The following is a 25,187-nucleotide window of genomic DNA, read 5'->3' as shown; positions in this document are numbered from 1 at the left end:
AAACTAAAAATACACAATGAAAGAAAACTAAACTGAATTTTTGCAAGTAAGGTCAGAAAAAATATAGAAATAAAAACTAATATAAATAGGCAAAACTATAATAACCTTCTTGTGTAGACAGAGAGATGTAAAAGGCACTATATAACAGAGAGTCAGATGTAAAATGCACTATATAACATGGATAGACATAAAAGGTACATCATAGAGAGATGGATATTAAAGGCACCGCAAGATAGAGATGACAGACACTCTGCTGTAGAAGAGAGAGATAGATGGAGAGACGTAAAAGGCGCTATATAACAGAGATAGGCATTTGTAAAAGGCATTATAGAACCAAGAGATAGATATTAAAGGCATTACAAGACAGACACGATAAAAGGAGCTATATAACAGAGAGAGAGAGAGAGATAACATGTACAATGTAAAAGACAGATTAGATCTAAAAGGCATTATATAACAAATAAATATAGATATAAAATATTATATTAATGATAGATTATTATATCTACCTAATAATTGAATAACAGATATAAAAGGCACTTTATAACAGACAGATGGATAGATAGATGTGAAAGGCACAATATAGGAGTGAGATGTCTGTTGTAGTGACTTTGATATTTATGTACAAGGCAGAGAGACATAGATGTTGTCACACATGTGTCCTTGGGAGCCTCAGGGCTCTGGTGATGGCAGTTGCCCACCGAACCAGGAGATGGCGCTGTGTTCTAATGCCTTCTCTCTCTCTTCCTCCCACTGCAGAACAGAAGACTAATGGCCACTCCGCAGCTGACGTCATTTCCATTGTTCGTCCTCCTGGACCCCCCATCTTCCTGCCTGGACCTCATTTCTGTATTGGGCTTGTGTCTAAAGAGATGTTGCAGAAATCTTTGTAAAAAGATCTTTTTCTTTGTTTATTTTTATTATATGTGCCCCAGATGTTTTTTTTTTCTGTGTTGGTGTCCTCTGTTACAATATGAAGATGTGAAAGGGTCTGCAGAACAGATACTGTAGATATACAGTAAAAGATGCTTTTTAAGAGATAGATGTATAATTTTAAAAGGCCTAAATAACAGATGTAAAAGGCACTATATAACTGAGACAGATGGAAGAGACACTGCTAGCTCCACTGACTGACGTTCATGTGGTTGTACCTTTTTTTCTCTTTAAGGCTGCTGGTACATCATCCACAGCCAGGTGGCGCCCTTCTAAAGTCTCCCTTGCTGGAGTTGAGGGGTTTGGGCTCCGTCTTCTTGATCTGTTCACTTACTGGGCACAGTGTGTGGACCCCCAGGACTCTCATCATATGGGGGCTGTGCTTTGCTATGGACTGCTGCCCCCTGACCAGCGGCATTTCCAGTGGTTTTTTCTGTTGAACTTCACTACACCCCATGATCAATGAGACTTTGTCACCCACTGGCTTTATTGTTCGTGCCAAAGGGAAGTTCAGAATATAAGGAATGAACTTCGGCTTGTGAGCCAATCTAGTAGGTGACATCTTCTTATTGAATGCTGTTTATTATTATCATTTTTTTACATTTATTATTGTCTCTGTGCCACAAGATCAGGAAACACCATTCATGCCCTGAATCACTTCTGTAGTCAGTGGTGGTCCTATTGTCACATGAGGAACACAAGGAATAGCTAGTGCTGAGAGTAGCTGATGATGATGATGATGATGATGACAGTGCACCACCAACATAACCAGTGTGTGTGTGCTGTGTACAAAAGTGTGGCATTCTGTCAGAAATAGGGTCCTACAGTACCTCCCACTCCCTTGCTTTGTCTCTGTTTATATAAATATATATATATTGTAAACATAAGAATGAGACAGCACAATGAATTGGGGTACCACCATGGCAAACCGTATTCATTTGAGGGCCCAAAAGTAAATTAGATTGACTGAGTCTGTCATGAAACAAACAAAAAAAAAGGATTTGTCAAGAATAGCTTAGTTCTTAGCAGGCGCTCCCTCTCCATCAGACACAGGTTCAAACTGAATGCCCACTTCTGGTGGCTGTCTTGTTTAAATAGAGGGCTCCCAGAAGGGGCGGAGCTTGCCAGAATGAAGAGGAAGTGTAGTCATGTGACTTCTGGCTGAAGTCTCTCAGCACTGCAGATGAAATTGGAGAATGTGTTGGCTACAGCGCCCCCTATCAGCTTGGAGTGTTATTATTTATCTCCTTAGGTGTGCATGCCTGACAATATGTATACACAGTGTATATTGTGTGTGTGTATACTAGCAACGTTATCTGTCAAAGACAAGTAACAGAATACATTTAAAAACATTTGCTATCTTTTGCCCTGTGCGTACCTTTCTCTGTATTCTTGTGTGTCTGAACGTCTCTTGACCGGTGCTTCCTCTCTCGAGCACGTTCCCATAAAAACTGCTTCTCTGTCACTTCGAGGCACCTTGCTCACCTAATGTCCACCCTTATGCTTCCCGTCTTTGAAGGCGACTCTCAGTGTGCCTCCTATGCCTTTACTCCTCCCATTGTGTCACACACATGCACTTCCTCCTTTGGTCAGTTTGGTTTTGGCGACGCCATCAATCAGATTGCTTGTAGAGATCTGACACCCACCCACAGACCTTAGCTTTTTATTATGTAGTAGATATAATAGGCAACCAAAGAAATGAGGCTTGAAGTGGAGGCGTTCATTTTACAGCTTGTAGTTTTCCAGTGTTTTCTACTTAGGTAGACCATTGTGGCTGGCTCATTTCTCTCTGCTCACAACCATTCCCCCCTCACTTTCTTAATTTACAAGGAGCTAGCTGCGTTCTTCCCATTTGCCCAGGGCCCACCTTAAGGTGTGTTTGTGTCTGCAATTATACAAATATTTTTAACAAAGCGCTTATTTATAAGTTTATTTATTATCACATATTTAATAAACGTGTAGCAATTGCTGAGATTCTGAACAAAGGAGAAATACAAGTAGTTCTGGGCTATGTGTCTGCATTTTAATACGTATGTGACTTTGAACTTTCGCCCCGCGACCCTGTTCAGGACGGAGTGGTGGCTCTGAGGCTGGGGATCTGCCCTGGCAATCGGAAGGTTGCCGGTTCGAATCCCGTAAATGCCAAAAGGTACTCTGCTCTGTTGGGCCCTTCAGCAAGGCCCTTAACCTGCAATTGCTGAGCGCTTTGAGTAATGAGAAAAGCGCTATATAAATTCAAAGAATTATTATTAAGCGGGTTAGAAAATGACTAACTGACTTTTCCCACATTTTACCTTTTACAAAAATCTGCGGAAACGCTTGCAAAACTACGAGATCCATAATTCCGTGCAGCTACTCCGAAACGCAGCCATTGGCTGGATTCGCCCCACCCACCCACAAGCCTCTCCGTCATTGGCTCGTGTAGGAGGCGCAGGACGCGGCTGCTCTCTCTCTCATCCCGTATAAACTCTTGTGGGGAGTTTCGATGCATATTGTGAATCGTTTCGTTGCGTGGTGTTTGTGGGCCACCGAGGGCGATGGTTTTACGGGCCGTAAAAGCGTGCAACGTCTCAAGGCTTCGGCGGGGGCTGACGGGGGGCCTGCAAGTTCTGGGGAGGAAGTGTCGGGGACAGAGTACATTTTCTGGAGCTCCACGACATGAGAAGAACTTGAAAGAGCGAAAAGAGGCGGGCATCACAGAGAAGATCACCGCGGTGCAGGTACGTTGACGTATAAAACTACGTTAGTGAGCTGAGCAGGTGCAGGTACTTTAGGGGCGCATGTGTTCGCTAGTCAGCAACTAAAATATGTATGCAGTAGAGCCCTTTAGATACGTGCTGGTGGTGACTCGCTGAAGTAAACGCGCATCTTAGCTCCAGGACAGAAGGTGAACTTGGAGTGGTGCAGGTAAAGGAGCGCAAAACGAACTGTCATGAAAGAACAGGAGTTTGACATGCGCCATGAGAATGCGTGAGGCGGCAGTGGTGCTAAAGGGCATGAATTTAACAGAACAAGAGCGGGCACTGTCACTTCGTTATAGCTGAAGTCACTGGCCCTTTTATTAGAAGAAGTTCGACCACGAGGGAGAGCCCCCCCATTTCAAACAGAGAATGCAAGTTTGCAAAAAAAAAAACACTCGGAGGGCATGAAACGGTACAGAGTGGCGCGACAAAAAGGACACGCAAAGTCTTCAATTTAGACAAAGAGAGTCAAGACATGTTAAAGCAGGGGACGTCATATTAAGATCCTCGATGTCCGCAGAGGCGCCTTCTTCTTTGGTCTTGCGGTCTTATTGAACACACGGCCTTTGTTTGCCTTCATTGAATTGACTTTCCTTTTTTTAAGTTAAGAATTCTTGTTTCACTTTTCCAATAAATAATTCCAACAGTCCAAACAAGCTGAGATGATTTCATCTGCACTCCTTTGCCCATCATACAAAATCTGTTTCTATAAAATATTTGAAACAAACAAAAAGTGAAAGTCTTAAATCGTTAAGCTTCTGAAGTCAACAAAACTTTTTGAATCTGCCGTCAGCAAAGTCTTGTGTGGCTAATGAGTTGACCAGCAAGCTGTAGGAATTAAATAACGAGGTTCATTAATATTACAGGGTGATTCAAAAAGATTCCTCCGATTTCAGAGTGCCATATTTTTTATAATCCTGAGACACCTAGGAACCAATCACATACTAATTTAAAGAGGGGGTCATAGAGTGTCTGACTGGGCAATCCTCCGAATACCGGTCCCAAATTATTTAACAACTGTTTTCCTATGGAGTGGACAATACTACACTGAAAGCCGCGAAAAAATATTTATTGCAAGACAATAAGATGTAGTTCCAATATTTTGTATTAATTCCAGCACAACAGCTGCAACGTCTCTTAGTGGTAAAAGTAGTTATTATAATTCACTATGGTGTCCCAGCTGGTCAGACCCTCAAACAACATCACATGCTTCGACTTCATGTCATACAGCCAGAAGTACATCATCATTATTATCTTGTCAGATGTCATGATGCAACCGATATTTTTAAATAAGTAAGCTGGTTATAACTAACCTTATTGCTCCCGCTCCTAAATATTGTCCACTCGATAGGAAAACAGTTGTTAAATAATTTGGGACAGGTATTCGGAGGATTGCCGATGACTGTCACCACTCCCAACAACACTGGATGATCTCCAAAATCACATTGAAAGAATTAGGAGTACAGTGACACCCGACACGTCAATAGAGTACGGGATGAATTTGACCATTGATGTTATCCATACAGCTGGAGGGGTCATATTGAGCACTTGTAAAATTACATAATAAACCTGTATGCTCACCTAAACCATTTACAATTTACTGCATTGTTCTGTAACAATTTACAAGTGAAGTAAATCATTTTGAATCACCCTGTAGAGTGTTAGGAAAATTGTGACAAGGTCAGGCCATTCAACCCAACCAGCGCTACCATCACTGAGATTGTCCAAAGTAACCCCAAGTTGAAATCCCTAAAGTGCTACTTCCCACCACACTATTTGCTCTTTATCACACGTGTCTGTCGTTCTTTGAATGAAGCAAAACTTCCAAACATTTATGCCAAATCTTCCCTTAAGTTTCCAGTCGTGTTCCTGTGCTCTTGTTACAGAATGTCGTTTTTTTGTACTTTTACTGTCAAAAAGCAGAGACGGTTCAACTCCCGTTACTGTCAGAAGGGGTCCTACTTACTCCTTTGGACCCGTAATGTGAAAATTACAAATTACTCCAGTGGTGCTGTACGATGGCTGACTCTGCGCTGTGACCTCCAAGGTCATGTGATAAGACTGGGGGGGGGGGGGGGGATTTTTTTCTTTCAGAGCTTTCAATGTGATAGCCCCTAAAATCTGAAATCTGCCTTCACGAGGAAAAATCTATTCCTTATTTCAAAATCCTGTTAAAACACGTCTCTTCAATGACTATTATTCATTTTCTTGTATGTAATTTCTATTGTCTTGTTAATGTGTTTATTGAATTGTAAAGTGTCCTTGAGTGAATGAAAGGCGCTACATAAATAAAACTTATTATTAATGAAGTTTATCAAATCAAAAAGGACAATGGCATGCTACTTAATCAAGCCAATAATAATAGCATGACCGATACAAACATTAACTTCAGAATCAATCCTGTGAAAAACAGAGGATAACTAAAAATACAAAGAGCAAAAAAAGTTTTCAAAAAGAGAAAATTGTACAAAAAAAAATCTTAACTTTTTAAATGTCACAGAACAATTAATAGCATAAAAGAGTCCATTTCAGGCCTGGCACGCTTATTCTAAAGTAATATTGGTGAATTCTTGCCCTGCTTTCAAATGTTTTGGCCATGTCTTCATTCGGATGGGATTAGTTTTACACCAGGAGTAATTATTATTACTGGAAGACCGCGATAATTCTAGTCCCATCAGAATTGCTCATGTCTAACTTTTAATGGACGTCTCAGTAAAGATCACAGAGCCTTTTGCCATTTTGTTTAAAAAGTCTGTAAAACTGTATTGAGTAAAACTCGCTCAGATGTCTCTGTACAATTTCAGTTATTTGAGTGATTGGGATGGGACTGCAATTCCACCTCTTGGTGTGACACTAATCTCGTCTGAATTGGTCTAAACAGAGAATTTGATTTTTCTCTAATTGTAGATAATACACAATGTCGCTCACCCACTCAGTTATAAAAGGTGGGTTGGATTTCTTTGCCAGTAGTGTGCCATACTGCAGGTTATTCTCCTCGAGTTGGGACAGCTTAGATCTTAGCTAAACCGGTGGGCTTGATGGACTGAATGGCCTCCTCTTGTTTGTCAGATTTCTTATTGTTATGATTTATCCAATTTGTATTACGTGATACCAGTAACGGTGCACTACAACGATAACGTGCAGTGAACACACTTGACTTGACATTCCTAGTTTTCCTCCTCTCTCTTTCTCTGTACGTTTATCATTCTTTTGCTCAGAGGTTGATGTGCTTGTTGTTTCCTGAGCAGATCTTTTCTCCACTCTAGTGGCCTGCTTCTTCTCTTCTTTCGTCAGCCATCTTTTTGCGTTAAAACTGATTAAGCCAGTGTTTGTGTTGATATTACTTTGTACGTTTTCCTTAATTTTTCACTTAAGCTGGCATTTAAGTCTTCAATCTGTTTCAAGAATGATTTAAGATATGAAGTGGTAGGGGAAGTGACCGCGAAGGTGGTAGGAATGAGAACGGCGCCCATACGCATGCACTGCCTGGCTGCCCGCTGTGGAGAGTTGATTTGACAATCAAATAAAATTTAAAATAAAAAGAGGAATAACCTTGGTGGTCAATCATCACCTTGAAAGCGGATAGCAGATGTCACATAGTATTTGTGTACCAAATTTCAGGTCAGTTGAGCTAATGGTGATTTAAAATCCTGGACAGGCAAACAGACAGCCACAGTAACGTATTATAGAAGAAGATCATCTAACGTTGAATTCTGCTCTGTACTTGTAATATTCCTACTGCACTATTGTATTGTACTGAGGATGACTTGTGTTCTGTTCTGTCTATTGTGTTGTATTGACCCCCCCCCCCCCCCTTTTTTTTTTTTTGACACCCACTGCACGCCCAGACCACCTGGAATGGGGTCTCTCTTTGAACTGCCTTTCCTGGGGTTTCTTCCATTTTTTCCCTTCAAGGTTCTTTTCTTGTCTTAGAGATTCAAGGCTGGTAGGCTGTCAAGAGTCCGGGCCTGTTACAGCCCATTGTGGCACTTCTTGTGTGATTTTGGGCTACAGTAATCCCTCACTTATTGCGGGAGATAGGTTCCAAGGCTGACCGCGATAACTGAATTTCCGCGAAGTAGGGACACTATATTTATTTAATTATTTAACGTGTATTTGGACGTTTTTAAACCCTCCCTGTATTGTTTACAACCCACCCTTTACTCTATTAATAACAGGGACAACTGCTAAGCAATATGAAATCGGTAGATAACTTTACACTTACTGTATAGCGAAGTACACGTAGCTATATATGATGTGATGATGGTGATGAATATGCTGCGCAGTAAAAATGATGATGATGAAGGTGATAATCCCCTGAATGCAGTAGCAAGAGCACGTTAATGCTGAATGAGTGAGATGAGACTTCCTGGTGAATGCAGCACTCCGTCGCTGAGCCAATCAGCAGCACACAGGAACTTAACTGCATGCTCTGATTGGGTAGCTTCTCAGTCATCCGCCAATAGCATCTCTTGTATGAAATCAACTGGGCAAACCAACTGAGGAAGCAAATACCAGAAGTAAAAAGACCCATTGTCCGCAGAAACCCGCGAAGCAGTGAAAAATCCGCGTTATATATTTAGATATGCTTACATGTAAAATCCGCAAAAAATGAACCGCGAAGTAGCGAGGGATTACTGTACACAACAAATAAATTGTATTGTATTTATCCCTCCACACTGTATTGTACACCAGACAATTACCGTTACTTGATTAGAGATGATTGTAATGCCAAGACTGCCTGAGAATTATGGAAACTTTTTTGTCTTAAATGGTGTTAATTTAGTGTATTCCCAAGACATCTGGCTTAGTGATGCTGGCATGAGGTGGCGCCTCTTGCCCAGGGTACCTTTATAGACCATTTTAAACGAGATAAATGTGACCAATGAAAGACCTTAAGTTAAGTTATGGGATGCTTGGCTCATATAGAGCCGGACTGTATTCGATGTTATGGCTGAGTTCCACTCTTTTTCTGAGATACTAATTGAAAAGTCCCTTTGACTTGTCCCCAAGGATCATTGAAGGGAAGGGTTCATTTGTCACATATTTTTAAATCGTACTCTTGAGTTTTCATCAGGACTAAGCAGTATATCCTCAGGCACAGGTAGGGTTGTGAGATGTGGAAAGTTGGGTGGGATTCTTTGAACAAAATAACTGTTTTGCATATTGGGAAAAGAGCGTATCTGGAAAATTACATTTGTAGTGTAACTGGTCATTTGAAGCTCCCTAAGTGTCTTAATCTCTACAGTTTTCTGTGAGTAGGTGGAAAAAAATTAATATCGTGCATAGGAGCAGCAGATAAGAACTTTTCTACCTTGAAATGCGTCCAACTTTGGCTCCATATTTAAAAAAAAAAAAATGTTGAAATCTACTAAACTGATGATAGTGAGCACTGACTGGAACACGGAGCAGGGAGTACAACATTATTTATTTATTTTAAAGTAACAACTGGGACCTACTGGACTCGTCCTTTTGATAATTTTAAACGCTTCACTCAAGTTGTCTACAATCTCTGTTTGCTTAAACTTGTGGACGCTGAAGTCAAAAACAACGGAAGACAAAACCAATTTAGAGCAAAAAGTAATTTCTTTTTCTTGGTGAGTCAAAGAGACTGAAACCCAAACCCCAAGAAGCTAAGTGTCACTGACTGGTCAGATTAGACAGTCTGCCTAAAAGAAAGAAATCCTCTCTTTTTATTACCTAGCTTATTCATTAGCCAAAGAGAAAACATGGCAGTTCATTTTGAGGTCATACATACAGTAGATTGCTGTAAGTTACAGTTACATCCTGATTTATTACATACAGGAGTGCACTGAGTTTCTTACCAAAATAAAGAGTCGTCAGGGCACTCGCATTCCTAAGGAGCTCACACACACAAGACCAGTTTAAAGCAGTTTCTTATAGTTCAGTACATTCATTATAAAGAAATTACGTTCTTATAGCTTTAATGTCTTCATTAGATTTTGTCTGGTTAGATTAATAAATCCTTATTTATTAATTTATAAGTGACATGTTTCTTATAGTTTTATGCAAGAATTCAGAAAACAATCACAACTGGTTTATAATACCACAGGGTGTTCTGTTAGTATCAAGAGGTCAGCATTTTCTCAAAGCATGCAAATTAGTCTCTTAAACTGAGCACAAGCTTAATTCTTTTTCTACATATATGAAAAAACAAATCATATAGAAGTAATAAATGATATAGCTCTCTGCAGCATGATTAATACAAATACAATCCTTAGTATGTATGAGGTAACTACTTCTAATCATTACAGTTAATAATCTTGTGTCTTGTGTCTCTCCTCATAGCTCAGACCTCTCAGGCCCAAAGTCAGCCCTGCTGCTCTCCTCTGGACTTTCTCTTGAGCTGCTTTGTCTTTTTTGTAATATGGAGGCAAAAAACTGCATGCGGTGATACAGGTGGAGCCGCGCTGGTGTGTTGTGTGACTCCACGCCTCAGGGCGCTGTATTACCCATGATCCTATAAGCCTTCTTGATCGCTTCTGTCTGGGTCTTGAGAGTGAAGACTTCCCTGTGTGTTCAAATCTAGCATTTTTACTTCCTGCGTGTGTCATATAGTAAACGCCTCGCTTAATGAATCCTCGTGCTGCAAAGTTTTCGGTATGACAAAGCTAACTTCCAACAGTTGTGTGGCGTCATTCAATGAATGAATGAATCAATGAACACACAGCACATGGTTTAGGTGTATTACGCACAGTGAACTGTGTCATGACAGTTTGTGATATTTAGTTTTTTCAGCAATCTTTGACAGAGCATAGAAAAGTTGACAAGGTTAGTTTCCACGTTATTTGGAGTAGTAATTATTCATTTTTTATTTGTTTAGTATGTCAGAATTATTAAAGAGTAAAGCAATTTCATTCAAAATGAAGTTAAAGATTAAAGAGTAGAAGCTGGAGAATAAAAGTGCCATGTACATAGCAGCATCTTAAAATATCAAATCAATTGGACAAAATTAAAACGCCCGCACAAAATTAAAGCAGGACCATAATAGAAAAAATACACAGTTATTAAATGAGAGAAAACCAAAACCCAAACAATCGACACTAGCCACATATTTCCCCAAATTAACGTTGCTTGCTTCATTGGGAATACATTTTAGTTTTTGTTCATTGTATACGTGCGTTGTTGGCGCGGTGTAAGAAGACGCCAGTTTCTCTGAATGTGTCTACTTTGTTAAGTGAGGTATTTCTGAGGTGGTCTTTATTTATATACGAACATTAAATTACACGGCCCAGGCCTGTGTGCCCTCCCAGCCCCTCTGTAACAGTTTACCTGATTCTGCATTATGTGCCAGCCAGTCCTCCTAGTATGGTGTCGTCTGCAGACCTGACCAGCTTGCTGATTGTATTCTTGTCCAGATCACATGTTCTTAAACTGCAAACTGGGTCGCCTGTGGTTTGGATTTGGTCATGGAGATTCGTGATTCACAGCAGTCCTTAATGGTAATGGGTGGCGCTTGTACTGTGGAGTGACTTACGATGGGTCACAGGGAGCTGTTTAGGCAAATGTCATTGCTCTGCTACAATCTGTGTTGGCAGTTCTCCAGGGGACCACCAAAACCCAACTTATGAGGGTCAATGTTGATTTTCCAGGCCCAACAAGGGTATACAATTGGTGGCATTCTTCCAAGGAGGATGAAAGAAGATGATCGGTTTTGATTCCATGTTGCAAAAACACAAAAACAACAAAATATGGTCATGAGAATAAAACCTTTTGAACCCCTGGTCCAGATCATTTGTCTATTAAAAAAAGAGCAGCGGCCCCAGCACTGACCCCTGCTGGACACCACCTTTAACATCACCTCATTCTTTAAAGTTCCTCTCTTCATAACCCTTTGCTTATCGTGTTTAAGCCAATTTTTATATTATTACGCCTTGAACACCTCCTTCTTTTAATTTGATTGCTACCCTTTCATGGTGGCACCTTATCAAGAGCCTTTCTGAAAATCAAGATTCATAATCTAAACAAATCCAAATCATATTATGTGATATCATCTTCTGTTAAATTCTGTTCCATACTTGTAATATTTTTATTTTTATACTGTATTGAGAATGACTTTTGTTCTGTTCTGTATGTTGTGTTGTATTGGCCCCCCTTATTTTTGACACCCACTGCATGCCCAACCTGCCTGGCAAGGGGTCTCTCTTTGAACTGCCTTTCCTAAGGTTTCTTCCATTTTTTCCCTACAAGGTTTTATTTTTTGGGAGTTTTTCATTGTCTTCTTAGAGAGTCAAGGCTGGGGGGCTGTCAAGAGGCAGGGCCTGTTAAAGCCCATTGTAGCACTTCTTGTGTTATTTTGGGCTACACAAAAATAAATTGTATTGTATAATCTCATCTGCACTTCTATGATTGTATGCTTTTCTTCCTTCCTTATAGAATTCCAGCGCATTAATAAAAAAACAACATCCCAGTCTGAACCCGTGCTGACTGCTCACTCACTAACGCTCCGTTTCTTGTCATGTGCTGATCCTTTTTTCTTATTTCTCATTTACAAAGTCTAGGGAAAGTATTGGAATCATCCAAAAATTCCATGTCGAGATTTTGATGAATCTCGATGTTTTAGACCTCCCTTAGTCCTAAAATACTATTATTGGAATTATGTCTGTGTGTGTAACTTGAGGACGCTTTGACTTCGGTAAACCAAATTTTGTATACAAGTATTCGGTACAAAACATAGATTTCTTTCAACGTTGGGATATTTCTGCTAACCGGAAGTATTACTTTACCTTTTAATCATGCAGCTGCAGAGTCTGATTTATTCAATTTTTCTTTTATAACAATTGTTCAATATATTGGTAATTTGATTTGTTGTTGATGGTTCTTTAATGTACATAATATAAAAATATAATCATTGTCTTCCGGTTTACTTCTCAAATATCCATCCCCATATCAGAGTATACGAGAACATTCCAATTCTTTTTTTTTTCTTAATAATCACTTCCATTAATTTACCTGGGATTTACCTGCTTATTAATCTAAATGGCCTCCTGATCCACCTCTTTATATATATATCCAAACCTACATGGCCCTGTGTGAAAAAGTAATTGCCCCCTGAACCTAATAACTGGTTGGGCCACCCTTAGCAGCAATAACTGCAATCAAGCGTTTGCGATAACTTGCAATGAGTCTTTTACAGCGCTATGGAGGAATTTTGGCCCACTCATCTTTGCAAAATTGTTGTAATTCAGCTTTATTTGAGGGTTTTCTAGCATGAACCGCCTTTTTAAGGTCATGCCATAGCATCTCAATTGGATTCAGGTCAGGACTTTGACTAGGCCACTCCAAAGTCTTCATTTTGTTTTTCTTCAGCCATTCAGAGGTGGATTTGCTGGTGTGTTTTGGGTCATTGTCCTGTTGCAGCACCCAAGATCGCTTCAGCTTGAGTTGACGAACAGATGGCCGGACATTCTCCTTCAGGATTTTTTGGTAGACAGTAGAATTCATGGTTCCATCTATCACAGCAAGCCTTCCAGGTCCTGAAGCAGCAAAACAACCCCAGACCATCACACTACCACCACCATATTTTACTGTTGGTATGATGTTCTTTTTCTGAAATGCTGTGTTCCTTTTACGCCAGATGTAACGGGACATTTGCCTTCCAAAAAGTTCAACTTTTGTCTCATCAGTCCACAACGTATTTTCCAAAAGTCTTGGCAATCATTGAGATGTTTCTTAGCAAAATTGAAACGAGCCCTAATGTTCTTTTTGCTTAACAGTGGTTTGCGTCTTGGAAATCTGCCATGCAGGCCGTTTTTGCCCAGTCTCTTTCTTATGGTGGAGTCGTGAACACTGACCTTAATTGAGGCAAGTGAGGCCTGCAGTTCTTTAGACATTGTCCTGGGGTCTTTTGTGACCTCTCGGATGAGTCGTCTCTGTGCTCTTGGGGTAATTTTGGTCAGCCGGCCACTCCTGGGAAGGTTCACCACTGTTCCATGTTTTTGCCATTTGTGGATAATGGCTCTCACTGTGGTTCGCTGGAGTCCCAAAGCTTTAGAAATGGCTTTATAACCTATATATATATATATATATATAAGGAGTTGGTGGCTTTAGTATATATATATATATATATATATATAAGGATGTTGGTGGCTTTAGTAATATAATAAGATGGATTAGTGGCTGTGTGAACTGGTAGAACAAAATCCACTGGTAAATGACATGTGAGAAACCAAATGAAGTCAAAGTCCTTGTTTAGGGCCAAACCTCTGAACATGGAGGGTCTGTTAATCATGGCGTGTCTCGTGCTTCATATTTCACAGTTCCTGAGCTGAGCTTGTGGCTTCTGATTAAGCCAATGGTTTGGCCAGTGTTTTTATAAAGCGTCTTTAGTAAAACTGAGTTCTGCTTCTTGTATTCCCTAGAGTTTTATTCTACTACTCTGATGGGCCTGTTACTCGGTCTGTTTGAGCAAATTTAAAATGGAGTTCACTTCCAGTTAAGATAGCTGCAAAGACTGACAAGCCCGTATCGACTGTCGCTGACACCTGAGCCGCTCCAATGCAAAGTGCCAGCAGTTTAGAAACAGCGCAGCCAAACACCCCCAGCCAAGTGGTAGCCATGCCCTTCCAATCAGCTTTGCATTATCTGCCAACTTGTCCAGCTGGTTGTTTTATATTCCTGTACGGGTTATTTATGTAAATTAAAAAGGGCAGTGGCCCCAGCACTGAACCCTAAGGCCGGGCCTACACTGGGCGATTTTATTTTAGAAATTTTGCTCAAGCAACAACTCACACTGCAGGATTGTGTCGCCAGTCTTATATCAGTCAATGCGTGTCAAATTGGCAGATTTTCGAAAATGTTCCCGACTGACTGTCTTTGATTTGCTTGATACTGACTGATGTCGGTGATAATATCACTGCTGATTTACACAGGCTTGTATCTTCATTAGTTTGAGATGTGGTGGCTTTAAAAAGGCGTTATGGCCCTAATTTTACTAAAACAATGAGTGCTACTTAACAAAAGACTTTGTCCTATAAGTCACAACCTTTTGAAGTGTTAATGCTAGAGGGGTGAAGTTTTCAGGGATTGTTATTTAGCATTCAATGCCTTTAACATCTAAACAGTTAGCCCACTGTAGTGTATTTGCCAGTTTTTGCCTTGCTGAAAATTGTAAATCAAAAAGTAAAGGCAACTTTAAAATGATGCAGTAACCACAATTAATAAAAGCTGAAGCAATGGCTTATGGGTAATTTGACCGTGCACAGCGCAGTATTGCACCATTGTTGAACATCGCGCCGTAGTGAGATTTCTTTGGGCAGGGTGAGTGCTGAAACTCACAGAGGGATGTCAGCTCAGGACAGAAGTGAAACAGGAGGGCTCAACAAAAAGTTTACATACAGGTAGGAAGCGTGACAAACAAATATAACCAATCTGGTCGACCAGCAACAAGCCCACATTGACATGGCGAATGCCTTCATCAGGGAAGACCCACAGATTATGTTGCCTGCTGTTGTAGCACATTTGGATTTCTGCTGTGGATCTGCACACGCCATGGTGCTTGATGATATGGGGCACTGGAAGGTTTGCACAAGATGGGCACCCAGACAGCCTTCTGAGCTGCACGAGCCAACATTCGTCAGTGAATTTCAGCAGGTTTCACTCTGTCTGCCCAAAGAAGTCTCGCTACGGTTCAACAGTGGAGCGTCCATGTTCATTTGACCTTGGCTTCAACTGGACTAACGGCAGAGCGCCGTGATGTCAGGATTCAGACTACCCGTAAGCCATTGTGAACGTGTTGCATGGCATCTGTGTCTCTCTGTGTTGCGGTTATTGCTGAATCTTTAAACTGCCTTTAATTTTGCTTTACCTTCATATAAAAGCATTTCATTGTGCTTCAGAGTGACTTTGATCCTCTGCATCTCCACATTAAACCACATCAGATCTTTCAGATATTGATAGGTTTTCCTTCTGGTAAAGTTCTTCTTTAGCCTGCCTGGAAGGAACCAAACCTTCTGAATTATGAGGCATTCAAATAAAAAAAAAATCATTTTACTCCTGTATTTCAATTGCATATTGCCCATGTATAACAAACTCTACCCTGATAAGAATAATCGCTGGAAAGAGCAAAGTCCGGTTAGTAAATACACCAAATGTGAAGTTGGTACCTCAAAACAAACTGTCCAACATGCCAGGCGTCTCTGAAACTTACAAAAGGTTTTGCTAGCTGTCTGACATTTAACATTTTAATTCACGACCTAACACTTTATTTTGAAGAATACAACATGAAAATGGCATAGACAACAATGCTGGTGATTTTGGTTCATTCTAAATGTATTTTTTCATTGTTTATAAACTAAAAGTCATGAAAAATGTTGCAGGTTTTGGGGGCATTGACTCCAGTTTTGATGGTTCATTTTTTTCTGATGCCATTTTGTAGGATTTTTGTATTGTGTTGCTGGGGTGGTTGGCACCGACAGATAAGTGGAGGTTGTGACCTGTGATGTAATCAGGTGTGCAGTTACTTAGTTATCCATTAGAGACTTTGAATTTCCAGTGTAGATCCTTGTTTTATCTGCTGTGTTTCAGGCTTGGCGTTTTGGCGTCATTATTTGGTTTAATTGACTTCTTGTTTTAATGACTTGAGCTGATTTTCTTTTTCCTTTTCGGGTCCCAGATCAAATATAAACTGCATTGCCGCCTCCATAGGCAGGACAGGCAAGTTTCCATCCTGAACAGGCCGAAAAGTGAGGCTCAAGCTTTTGAATTCCAAAAGTGCAAAAATGTAAAGAAATAAAAAAGTGGGACAACTGTTTGAAAGGCTCTGATCTGAAGAACGGCACCAGCAAAGATCCTTTATATTTAACTCTTTTAGAGCTAATTTTTATTTTTCTTTTGTCCCAGGCCTGAATATTTTTCCAAAAAACTCAGTTTTTTAAAAAGCAGTGGTTTCACATAAAAATCAGCATAAAATACTGTCACTCTGTTTTATGTTCCATGAGCCCCTACAGTGTGTGAATTCACGTATTTATTACATTCCTGTTTGTCTCCGCACGCCATGTTATTTGATGAAGTCCAGTAGCCACAGATCTACATCTGTGTAGTCTTCCCCCGTTCGCTATACGAGTGTGTTCAGCACTACAATCGGCTGATGCAGTTACCTGTCCTTCTTTTCAATTTCCACATCAGAGTTTAATGAGTCAGAGACCAATTCAGCAATAATAAGCAAAAAAATAAATAATATACGCAGAGTATTTTGCGCATTCGCTTCACTCTCTTGCCCGATGTTGCTGCCATATTTGTCAATGTTTACACTACACCACTCACAGACACGCAGGGTTTTGACATGAAGTTAACGAGTCTAACAGTCCTCCAAGTAAAGAGGGTCTGCCTATAACGTAACGGTCAGATTTATTGATGTTTACAGCTTTTATCGCCCTCTTTACCTGAATTTTGACTTTATTCGACAGCCACCCTCAACTCTTTGTGTCGACAAAAGTCAACATCTGCCCTAAAAGAGTTAAATCTCTATTAGGAAAAGGAAAAAATGGCACGTAAATGCAAGCCAGGAACAAAACAACAAAAACATGTTTAACTAAATGCAAAGCAATCCAAAAAAAAGAACTAAATGCACAGAGCCTTGAAACGCAGCAGGGGGTCGAAGCTCCAGATATTCTGAAATATCAAAGAAGAAGGCCGAGCACAAGCAGGAATTCCAGTCGAATGCAGTGCTGTTACACCGCGGGCTCCCTTGAAATACCAGCTGACTACTTTGGCTCAACTGTTTATTTTGTAATTTCACATTATAGTAATAATTTATGTGGTTTACTTATTCATTTTTTTTATTCTTTGTGTTTTTGGTTTTTCTGTCATTTTCATTAATGTTGTCTACCTTTACTTACTCTTTGGTTTTTACGTACAGTTAAATTCCTATTCCTTTGTCGTTTGGGAGGGGGGACCTCAGGAGGCGGGGTCACTGTGTCATCACTACTTTGGGACCCGCCCCCTGACGTTATGAGGGGGTTGAGCGGCCGGTCCCAGCAGTGTGTCATTGGAGTTTGTGGAGTCGAGATCTTTTGTGTTTTCTTTTCTACTTTATTGAATTTTGCTTCTGGTGTTCTGAGTGTGAGCTTTTACTCGTTTGCCTTGAATTTCCTTTTTGCTCAGTTTTTTTTTTTTTTTTTTTTTTAACCTTTCACTTTTTATTATCTATACTAATAAAAGGCAAAGCCCTCACTCATCACTAATTCTCCAACTTCTCGTGTAGGTGGAAGGCTGAAATTTGGCAGGCTCATTCCTTACAGCTTACTTACAAAGTTAGGCAGGTTTCATTTCGAAATTCAAAGCGTAACGGTCATAACTGGAATCTCTTTTTTGTCCATATACTGTAATGGAGTGCAGCTCGATGGCCGTGGGAGGCAGAGTCACGTATCGCGTCATCACGCCTCCTACGTAATCACGTGAACTGAAAACAAGGAACAGCCACAAAGAGGGCTGAAGAAAACATTCATTACACAATTGAGAAGGCAGCGAAACAATAAGAAGCGAGCGAGTGACTGACTGACTGAACACAGCACGAGTGATCACTTCGATGAATCAAACCTGTTCAAAAAACACATTACACAATTCATGAGGTACGAAAAGAATATGAAGCGACTGACGCATACAGGCATAAATTAAGTTCATAGACCTACAAAAGATTGCCATTTTTTTCCTGTACAACTATACGCCTGACTTTATTGAAAAGAAACTAAACTTGCAGCGCTGCTATTCAATGACGCGCCGCTTGCAGTGCCACTATTCAATGACACTTGCCTAACGCCTCTCCTAAGGGGAGATACTGTGGGATCTGGGCATCCGTCAAAGCACCAATCACAGGCCCGATTAGAAAGTGGGAAGCTGTGATTTGTCGTCTCCCTCCCATGTAACAATCACAGCCCGTGTTACAACGCACTTAGTCACCGAATATTTATATATGTATATATATGTAGATATATATATATCTACATATACACATATGTATATATATGTTTACATAACCTCTTTAACACACTACTTCTCTGCTGCGAAGCGCGGGTATTTTGCTAGTTTTTAATACTTTGTATTCTTTGTGGCCTTGTCCTTTTAGGTCAGAGGTTCTTGTGTCCTTTGGAGAGCATTTTTGTATATCTGAGACGTCTTAAAAGTTTTTCTGAACTGTTAAAAGTCAGTTTACTTTTTGAAGCCCGCTAGCTGACTTTTGAGTCAGACGGTGTGTAGTATGCTGACCGGTGAAGGTCCTGGCCTCATTTTGCTCATTTTTTGAGGCCTGCAGACTTTTTTATTTTCCTGTTTTTTGTTGCCGCTTCACATTTCTGCTGTGTCACTGGATTTCTTATTTTTCTTTTGTATTAAATGTAATATTTATTGACATTCAGCTTCATTTCTCCTATACTGTTATAAGTTTTTGGCCCATTTTTCAGCTGCAGTCCAAGGCTGGCTTGTGTCCTTTTATGAAATCCAGCTTCTCATTTCCTTTTTTGCCCTCCTCTTTAGGAGGATTTGAGATGCCCCACTTTGTCTTTTGCTCTCCCACAACATATTTATGGCATTTTAGCTGTCGGAACTTTAAATGCTGATACTCTGTTTAACTCTTTTAGGGCAGATGTCGACTTTTGTCGACAGGAGGGGTTGAGGGCGAATGTCGACAAGAGTCGACATCCAGGGATAGAGGGTGACAATCAGCTGTTAATGGCAACAAACCTCACTGTCACGTCACAGGCATCCCCTCTGTGCATGGAGGAATGCTAGACTCATTGACTCGGCAACTAATCCTTGCGTGTGCGTGAGTTGCGAAATGTAAACAATGGCAAGATGGCATTGACATGTCATAAGGGAGCGAAGCGAGTGCAGAAAACAAAACACTCAGCAGACGATGTTTTGCGCATTATCGCGGAGTCGGACTCTGATTTTTCAGAATCAGATTTTATTGACAGTGATCAGGAGATCGAACAAGAGAGTGAGAAGCCAGCATCAGCTGATCGGACACCAGCCGATGCCGCGCCAGCTGATCCGCTGCCAGCTGAGCGCATTCGCGCAGCTGATGCAGCTACGGCAAGGTTGGCGTGGGAGGAATACCCAGACATTGATCCGTGGGAGCCGAACTGGCTACCGGACTTCACAAGACGGCATGGCTTGCTGTTGGACACGACAGGTCACCAGCTGCTGGACTACTTCAGGCTGCTCTCTCCTGATGCTGCTTTTCAGCCACTGTCAGACGAGACAAACAGGTAGGCAGAGAAATTTTTTGAATCGCGGGCTGTGCTTGCATCGCATTTTCGTTTTTCAAAGTGGAAACCCACAACAAAAGACGAGATGAAGGGCGCTGTGGCATTACACATAGAGATGGGACAGAACTGGTGATATAACTTCAGGGAGCATTGGTCCAAACGTGCTTTGTCCCCTGGTGGCTTTGGACAGGTTATGCAGCGTGATGATAGGTACATGATGCTGCAAAGTTTTATTCACTTCTGTAATAAACACAAGCAAATCCCGTGGGGTGAGCCAGGCTATAACGTCATGCATAAAGTTCAGCCCCTGCTTGACATTGTGGAACCAACATAGAAACAATTTTATCAGCCTGGCTGTGATTTGCCTGTGCATGAATCTGTGATAAAATACAAGGGACGACAGTATATGCCAGACAAGCCCACAAAGTATGGCATAAAGGATTTTGTACTGGCAGAAGCAAACACTGGTTTCTACCTGAAAGTAATTACACATACAGGAAAGTATTTCTTTCAGAGAGAGAACTGTCCCTTGACAAGTCAGGTTGTGCTGGAGCTGCTTCAGGGCTATGAACATTTGGGTCATGTTGTGTACATTTGGACAATTTTTATACATCAGCAGAATTGTTCATGGAGCTACAGAGCAGAGGAATTGGAGCTTGTGGCACAGTGAGGGTGAACAGGAGACACAGGCTGAAGAGGAAAAGAGGTGACAATACGGTTTTCATGCGGGCAGAAAAGTTGGTGGCAGTGGCATGGCATGATGGCAAACGGGTGACTTGTCTCTCTAAAGTACACACTAACAATATATGTGAGAAAGTGCAGCAACAGACAATTGAAAAGTAGGCACCAAAGCAACACGTATTGTAATCAGTGCAATGTGGCAGTGACTGAAATTGGCTGCTTTGAGCGAGATCAGACTTGGCAGGACTTTGCTGTGTAACACGTATGTGATTTGTATCTGAAATCATCGAGTATGCAGGCTCATACAACATGCAAGACAGGAACATTTGTCAAAGTAAATATTTTTTGTTGATTTCAATTGCTTTGTGTTCTTTTTTTTAAAAAAGTTAGTTTTTGGAAAAATATTCAGCCCTGGGAGAAAAGAAACAAAAAAAAAAATTACCCTAAAAGAGTTAAAGTGGGTTGCAAAAAAAAACAAAAAAAAAAAACGAGAATTTATTTCAGCAACGTGCTGCAGGTGTAAATCACAAGCTTTGTATTTATAGGTGACAGCGATGCTTGTTGATAGCACAGCTTCATCTGGCTAAGAACGACAGATCGGTATAACACGAGCAGGCCCGACGCCACCTTTACTTTTGTGTTCTGACAGTCGCCATTGAAAAGCTCACGTCGGAGTCATTTGAGTGTGAATGCAAAATCGATATCATGTCAGTTAGTCAAACGTGGGGGTTCAAAGGGCTGTCGACCTCTAAATTACAGGACTAGTTGCCATTGTGGCCCTGTAGGACAGTGGTTAGGTGGCCCTGACCTGGGACTGGTGACTTGAGAAGTTAATAAAAGGCATCCAGCAGCCATTGATAAGGAACATTCTGGACCTTGTCTGGGATACCTCCACTGAAAAGACAACCAGATTTTTAAAATTTTTTTTATTCAAGTTGTTAATACAAATGAAAAACGTAGTACAAGTCATTTCTGTGGGACCCCAGTGTTCCTGCCTTTGACATCGCAGAATTCAGAAAGGGACACCAAAGACAGGTGGGCTTTGAAATCACAGTAGCAGTACATCCGTGTCCAGCATGCAGTGATATTCTACTCGCATTTGTGGCCAGCTATGAAAAAGTATTTGCCCCCTACCTAAGTTGTATATTTCACACAATAAATGGAGTCGGCAGTGGAGAAGGGGAACTGAGTGAACACACAAGACGGTTTTTAAATCGGGTCTTTATTCAAGGGAACAACGTTCTTGTCCAACACCTCCCACGATAAGTAATTGTGCCCATAGATTGTAACTGCAACTAAACGCTTCCTGTCGCTTCACCTCGGTCTTTCACATCACTGATTAGCTGCTCTTCTTGGCTTTAATTTGGGCACATTGGTCACATTGTTAATTAGTGTTCCCTAATTTTATTTTCATACTTTCTATTTCTTCATCCTGTAAAGCACTTTGAGCTCCATCACTTGTATAAAGATGTGTTATAGAAATGAATGATGATGATGTTGTTGTTTGCCAGCATTAACTGCCAATTTCAGTCTAGAGCTCACTGAAATTCTTGTGCCACGGTTGTGGCAATGTATAAATAAATGCAGCAAATAAAATAGCAGAAGATCAATGAATAAATCATCTTCTTTCGGCTGCTCCTGTTAGAGGTCACCACAGTGGATCATCTTGTTCCATAACGTCCTGTCCTCGTCGTCATGTTCTGTTACACCCATCACCTGCATGTCCTCTCTCAGCACATCCATAAACCTCCTCTTAGGCCTTCGTCTTCTCCTCTTGCCTGTCAGCTCTGTCCTTACCACCCTTCTCCCAATATACCCAGCATCTCTCCAAACCAACATCATCTCGCCTCTCTGACTTTGTCACCAAACTGTCCCACCTGAGCTGACCCTCTAATGTCCTCATTTCTAATCCTGTCCATCCTCATCACACCCAATGCAAATCTTAGCATCTTTAACTCTGCCACCTCCAGCTCTGCCCCCTGTGCCACCGTCTCCAGCCCATATAACATAGCTGGTCTCACTACCGTCCTGTAGACCTTCACTGTCACTCTTACTGATACCCGTCTGTCACAAATCACTCCTGACACTCTTCTCAACCCTGCCTGCGCTCTCGTTTTCACTTCTTTTCCACACTCCCCATTACTCTGCACTGTTGATCCCAAGTATTTAAACTCCTCCACCTTCGCCAACTCTACTCCTTGCATCCTCACCATTCTACTGAGCTCCCTCTCATCCACACACGTATTCTGTCTTGGTGGTCCTACTGACCTTCATTCCTCTCCACCTCTCCAGGGTCTCCTCCACCTGCAGATCACAATGTCATCAGCAAACATCACAGTCCACATGGACTCCTGTCTAATCTCGTCTGTCAGCCTGTCCATCAGCATTGCAAATAAGAATAGAAATTAGAAAATAATTGATAATTATAAAAAGAAGAAAGATAAATGAATAAAGAGTCCAAATAAATAAAATACATGTTTTCACTCTTATTTACTATAACATACTGTACAATTTCACATAAAGCAGCAGTGTGTGTTCAGACCAACGAGTGTGTACGTTTGTCTATGTGTTTGTCTCTTGTTCCTTTCATTTTTTTGTCAGTCTGTCCATCTTTGTATTTATTTCTTTATAGAGCTTCTGTAAAAAGACCAATTTCCCCTGGGGACAAATAAAGTTCTCTCTTTCTTTATCTGTCTGGGTGGGCACAGTACTCTGTGTAGGGCAGGTAGGGTCAGGTGACCTAATGGCCTGGGAGAAGAAGCTCCTCCAGAAGTGGGTGGAGAGGTGAAAACAGTAGGGGAGCTGGGTGTCTGCCCCCCGTGGTGATTGGTTCAACTCCAGTGAGCCCCAGTGATTTTAAAAGATGTATGGACAGCCCTTTTGGAGAGGTTTGTGATCCTGGCAAATGGGGCAACCAAACCACACTAAGATGTATCCGGTTTCGGACACTTTTAATAGTTCTAAGAGATTAGACAGACCACATTAAAGAGTTGGGGCAACACCTGGTGACCCCCATATAATGGAAAAGCAGAAAAACAAACAATAATTGTAAAGAATGTCTATTCAGACAGGAGCTCCACAGGGAACTGATCTCAAAATGTCCGACCATTCAGTTATGTGTCCTTCTGGCTGGAAAAGGTGGGTCCAGGCGGTTGGGCACCAGAAGTGACGTCAGAGATGTTAGAGCTGTTAGTCATCCAGTCTGCAGAGGGAGGAAGAGAACAGACATTAGAACATAGTGCCAACCCCTGGAGGGGCAGTTGATTACAATCACCAGAGCCCTTCAGTTGTCCCCAATGCACACGTGTGTGACATAATCCAGTGGTAAAAGGACGTTAGTGTTTTGGTTCTCATCCCAAAGCTCATTAGCCTCCTTTTCCGTATGGTCCTCTCTGTTGGGTTCATGTCTGTACTTTGATGAGGACACTTCAAAATGCCTGAGCCATTCATTTAGTTGTCAACTTGCTTTTGAGTTTTGGCTCCTTGTCCTGCTGCAAATGAATTTTCTGGAAAAGTGCACAATTCATAGCTCCTTCGATCATGGCAAGCCTTCTAAAAGCGCCCCACCCCATCACACCGGCATGTCCATGTTTAATGGTAGGTCTGTTCAGCCAGACATAGTGGGCCCTGTTTTGTCCAAACATTCTGCTCTTAACTGGTCTGTCGTCATTCCTAAACACATGGGAATCATCCTGGGCTTTCTTTGCACTGATGTTCCTCTGCTGGGCCAGAAGGTTTTGCTTCTTTACCTCTATCCCACGAATCCCATATTCCTCAGTCTTGTCTTTCTTGTCGAGGAGTCCTGAATGTGGACCTGTCTGTGGCTGGAGAGGCCTGCAGTTCTGTGGATGTTCTTCTACTGTGAATTTCCCCTTGGGATTAATAAAGTATCTCTATCTATCTATCTATCTATCTATCTATCTATCTATCTATCTTTCTATCTTTCTTTCTATCTATCTTTCTATCTTTCTTTCTTTCTATCTTTCTTTCTATCTATCTTTCTATCTTTCTTTCTATCTATCTTTCTTTCTTTCTTTCTTTCTTTCTATCTTTCTATCTTTCTTTCTTTCTTTCTTTGTGTTTTCTTGGCTGAGTTGTCACTGTGCCCTTGGGCTCATTTCAGTAGGCCAGTCAGTCATTTTCTAACCTGCTTAGTCCTGATCTGGGTCAGAGGGGTCCGCTGGAGCCTATCCCAGCTAGCACAAGGCAGGAACAAACCCTGGACAGGGCGAGATTGTTCCAGATGTTCTCCATTTGCAGTTAAAGGCTCTCACTGTGGAGACTTTGCCACCTTTTCCTGATTGGGAAGTTTCAACAGCTGTTTTCCTCATCGCCCTTGGAATTTCCTTTGCTGTCTTGTCATTTCTACATTGTGTGACTGAAATGTGCACAGAGCGCCTTCAACACCCAACACAGGGCACAAGGCAGGAAACAATCCAGGGCATTGGTGCCAACCCACCGCAGGCTGTCACAGTATGTGGGTTTGATTGGAGTAACTTTTTTGGAGGGGTTTCATGGAGTAACTTTTCTGTGTCTTTACCCCCTTGAAGAGAGTGGGATAACTGAATGTTTTAAAATGGCTGTTTGGAAGCCCCTTGAGACGATA

General features: G+C 41.2%; 1 protein-coding gene across 2 annotated transcripts in view; it reads left to right on the top strand.

The window, feature by feature from the left end:
• The first annotated feature begins 3,355 nt into the window (after window positions 1-3,355).
• The window catches only part of mocs1 (molybdenum cofactor synthesis 1), a 73,205-nt gene continuing 51,373 nt past the window's right edge, over window positions 3,356-25,187 (top strand). The window contains exon 1 of one of the 2 annotated variants that reach the window (XM_028796330.2): window positions 3,356-3,653. In XM_028796330.2, the coding sequence (XP_028652163.1) occupies window positions 3,471-3,653 (183 nt within the window). In that variant the 5' untranslated portion in view covers window positions 3,356-3,470. The remainder of the gene's footprint in view (window positions 3,654-25,187) is intronic. The other variant, XM_028796328.2, reaches the window with a different exon arrangement.

This window comes from Erpetoichthys calabaricus, chromosome 3 (assembly GCF_900747795.2).
Source record: "Erpetoichthys calabaricus chromosome 3, fErpCal1.3, whole genome shotgun sequence".
NCBI classification, from domain to species: Eukaryota; Metazoa; Chordata; class Cladistia; order Polypteriformes; family Polypteridae; genus Erpetoichthys; species Erpetoichthys calabaricus.
The sequence above is the reverse complement of the archived record's forward strand: the minus strand, read 5'-3'. Positions and strand labels throughout refer to the sequence as shown.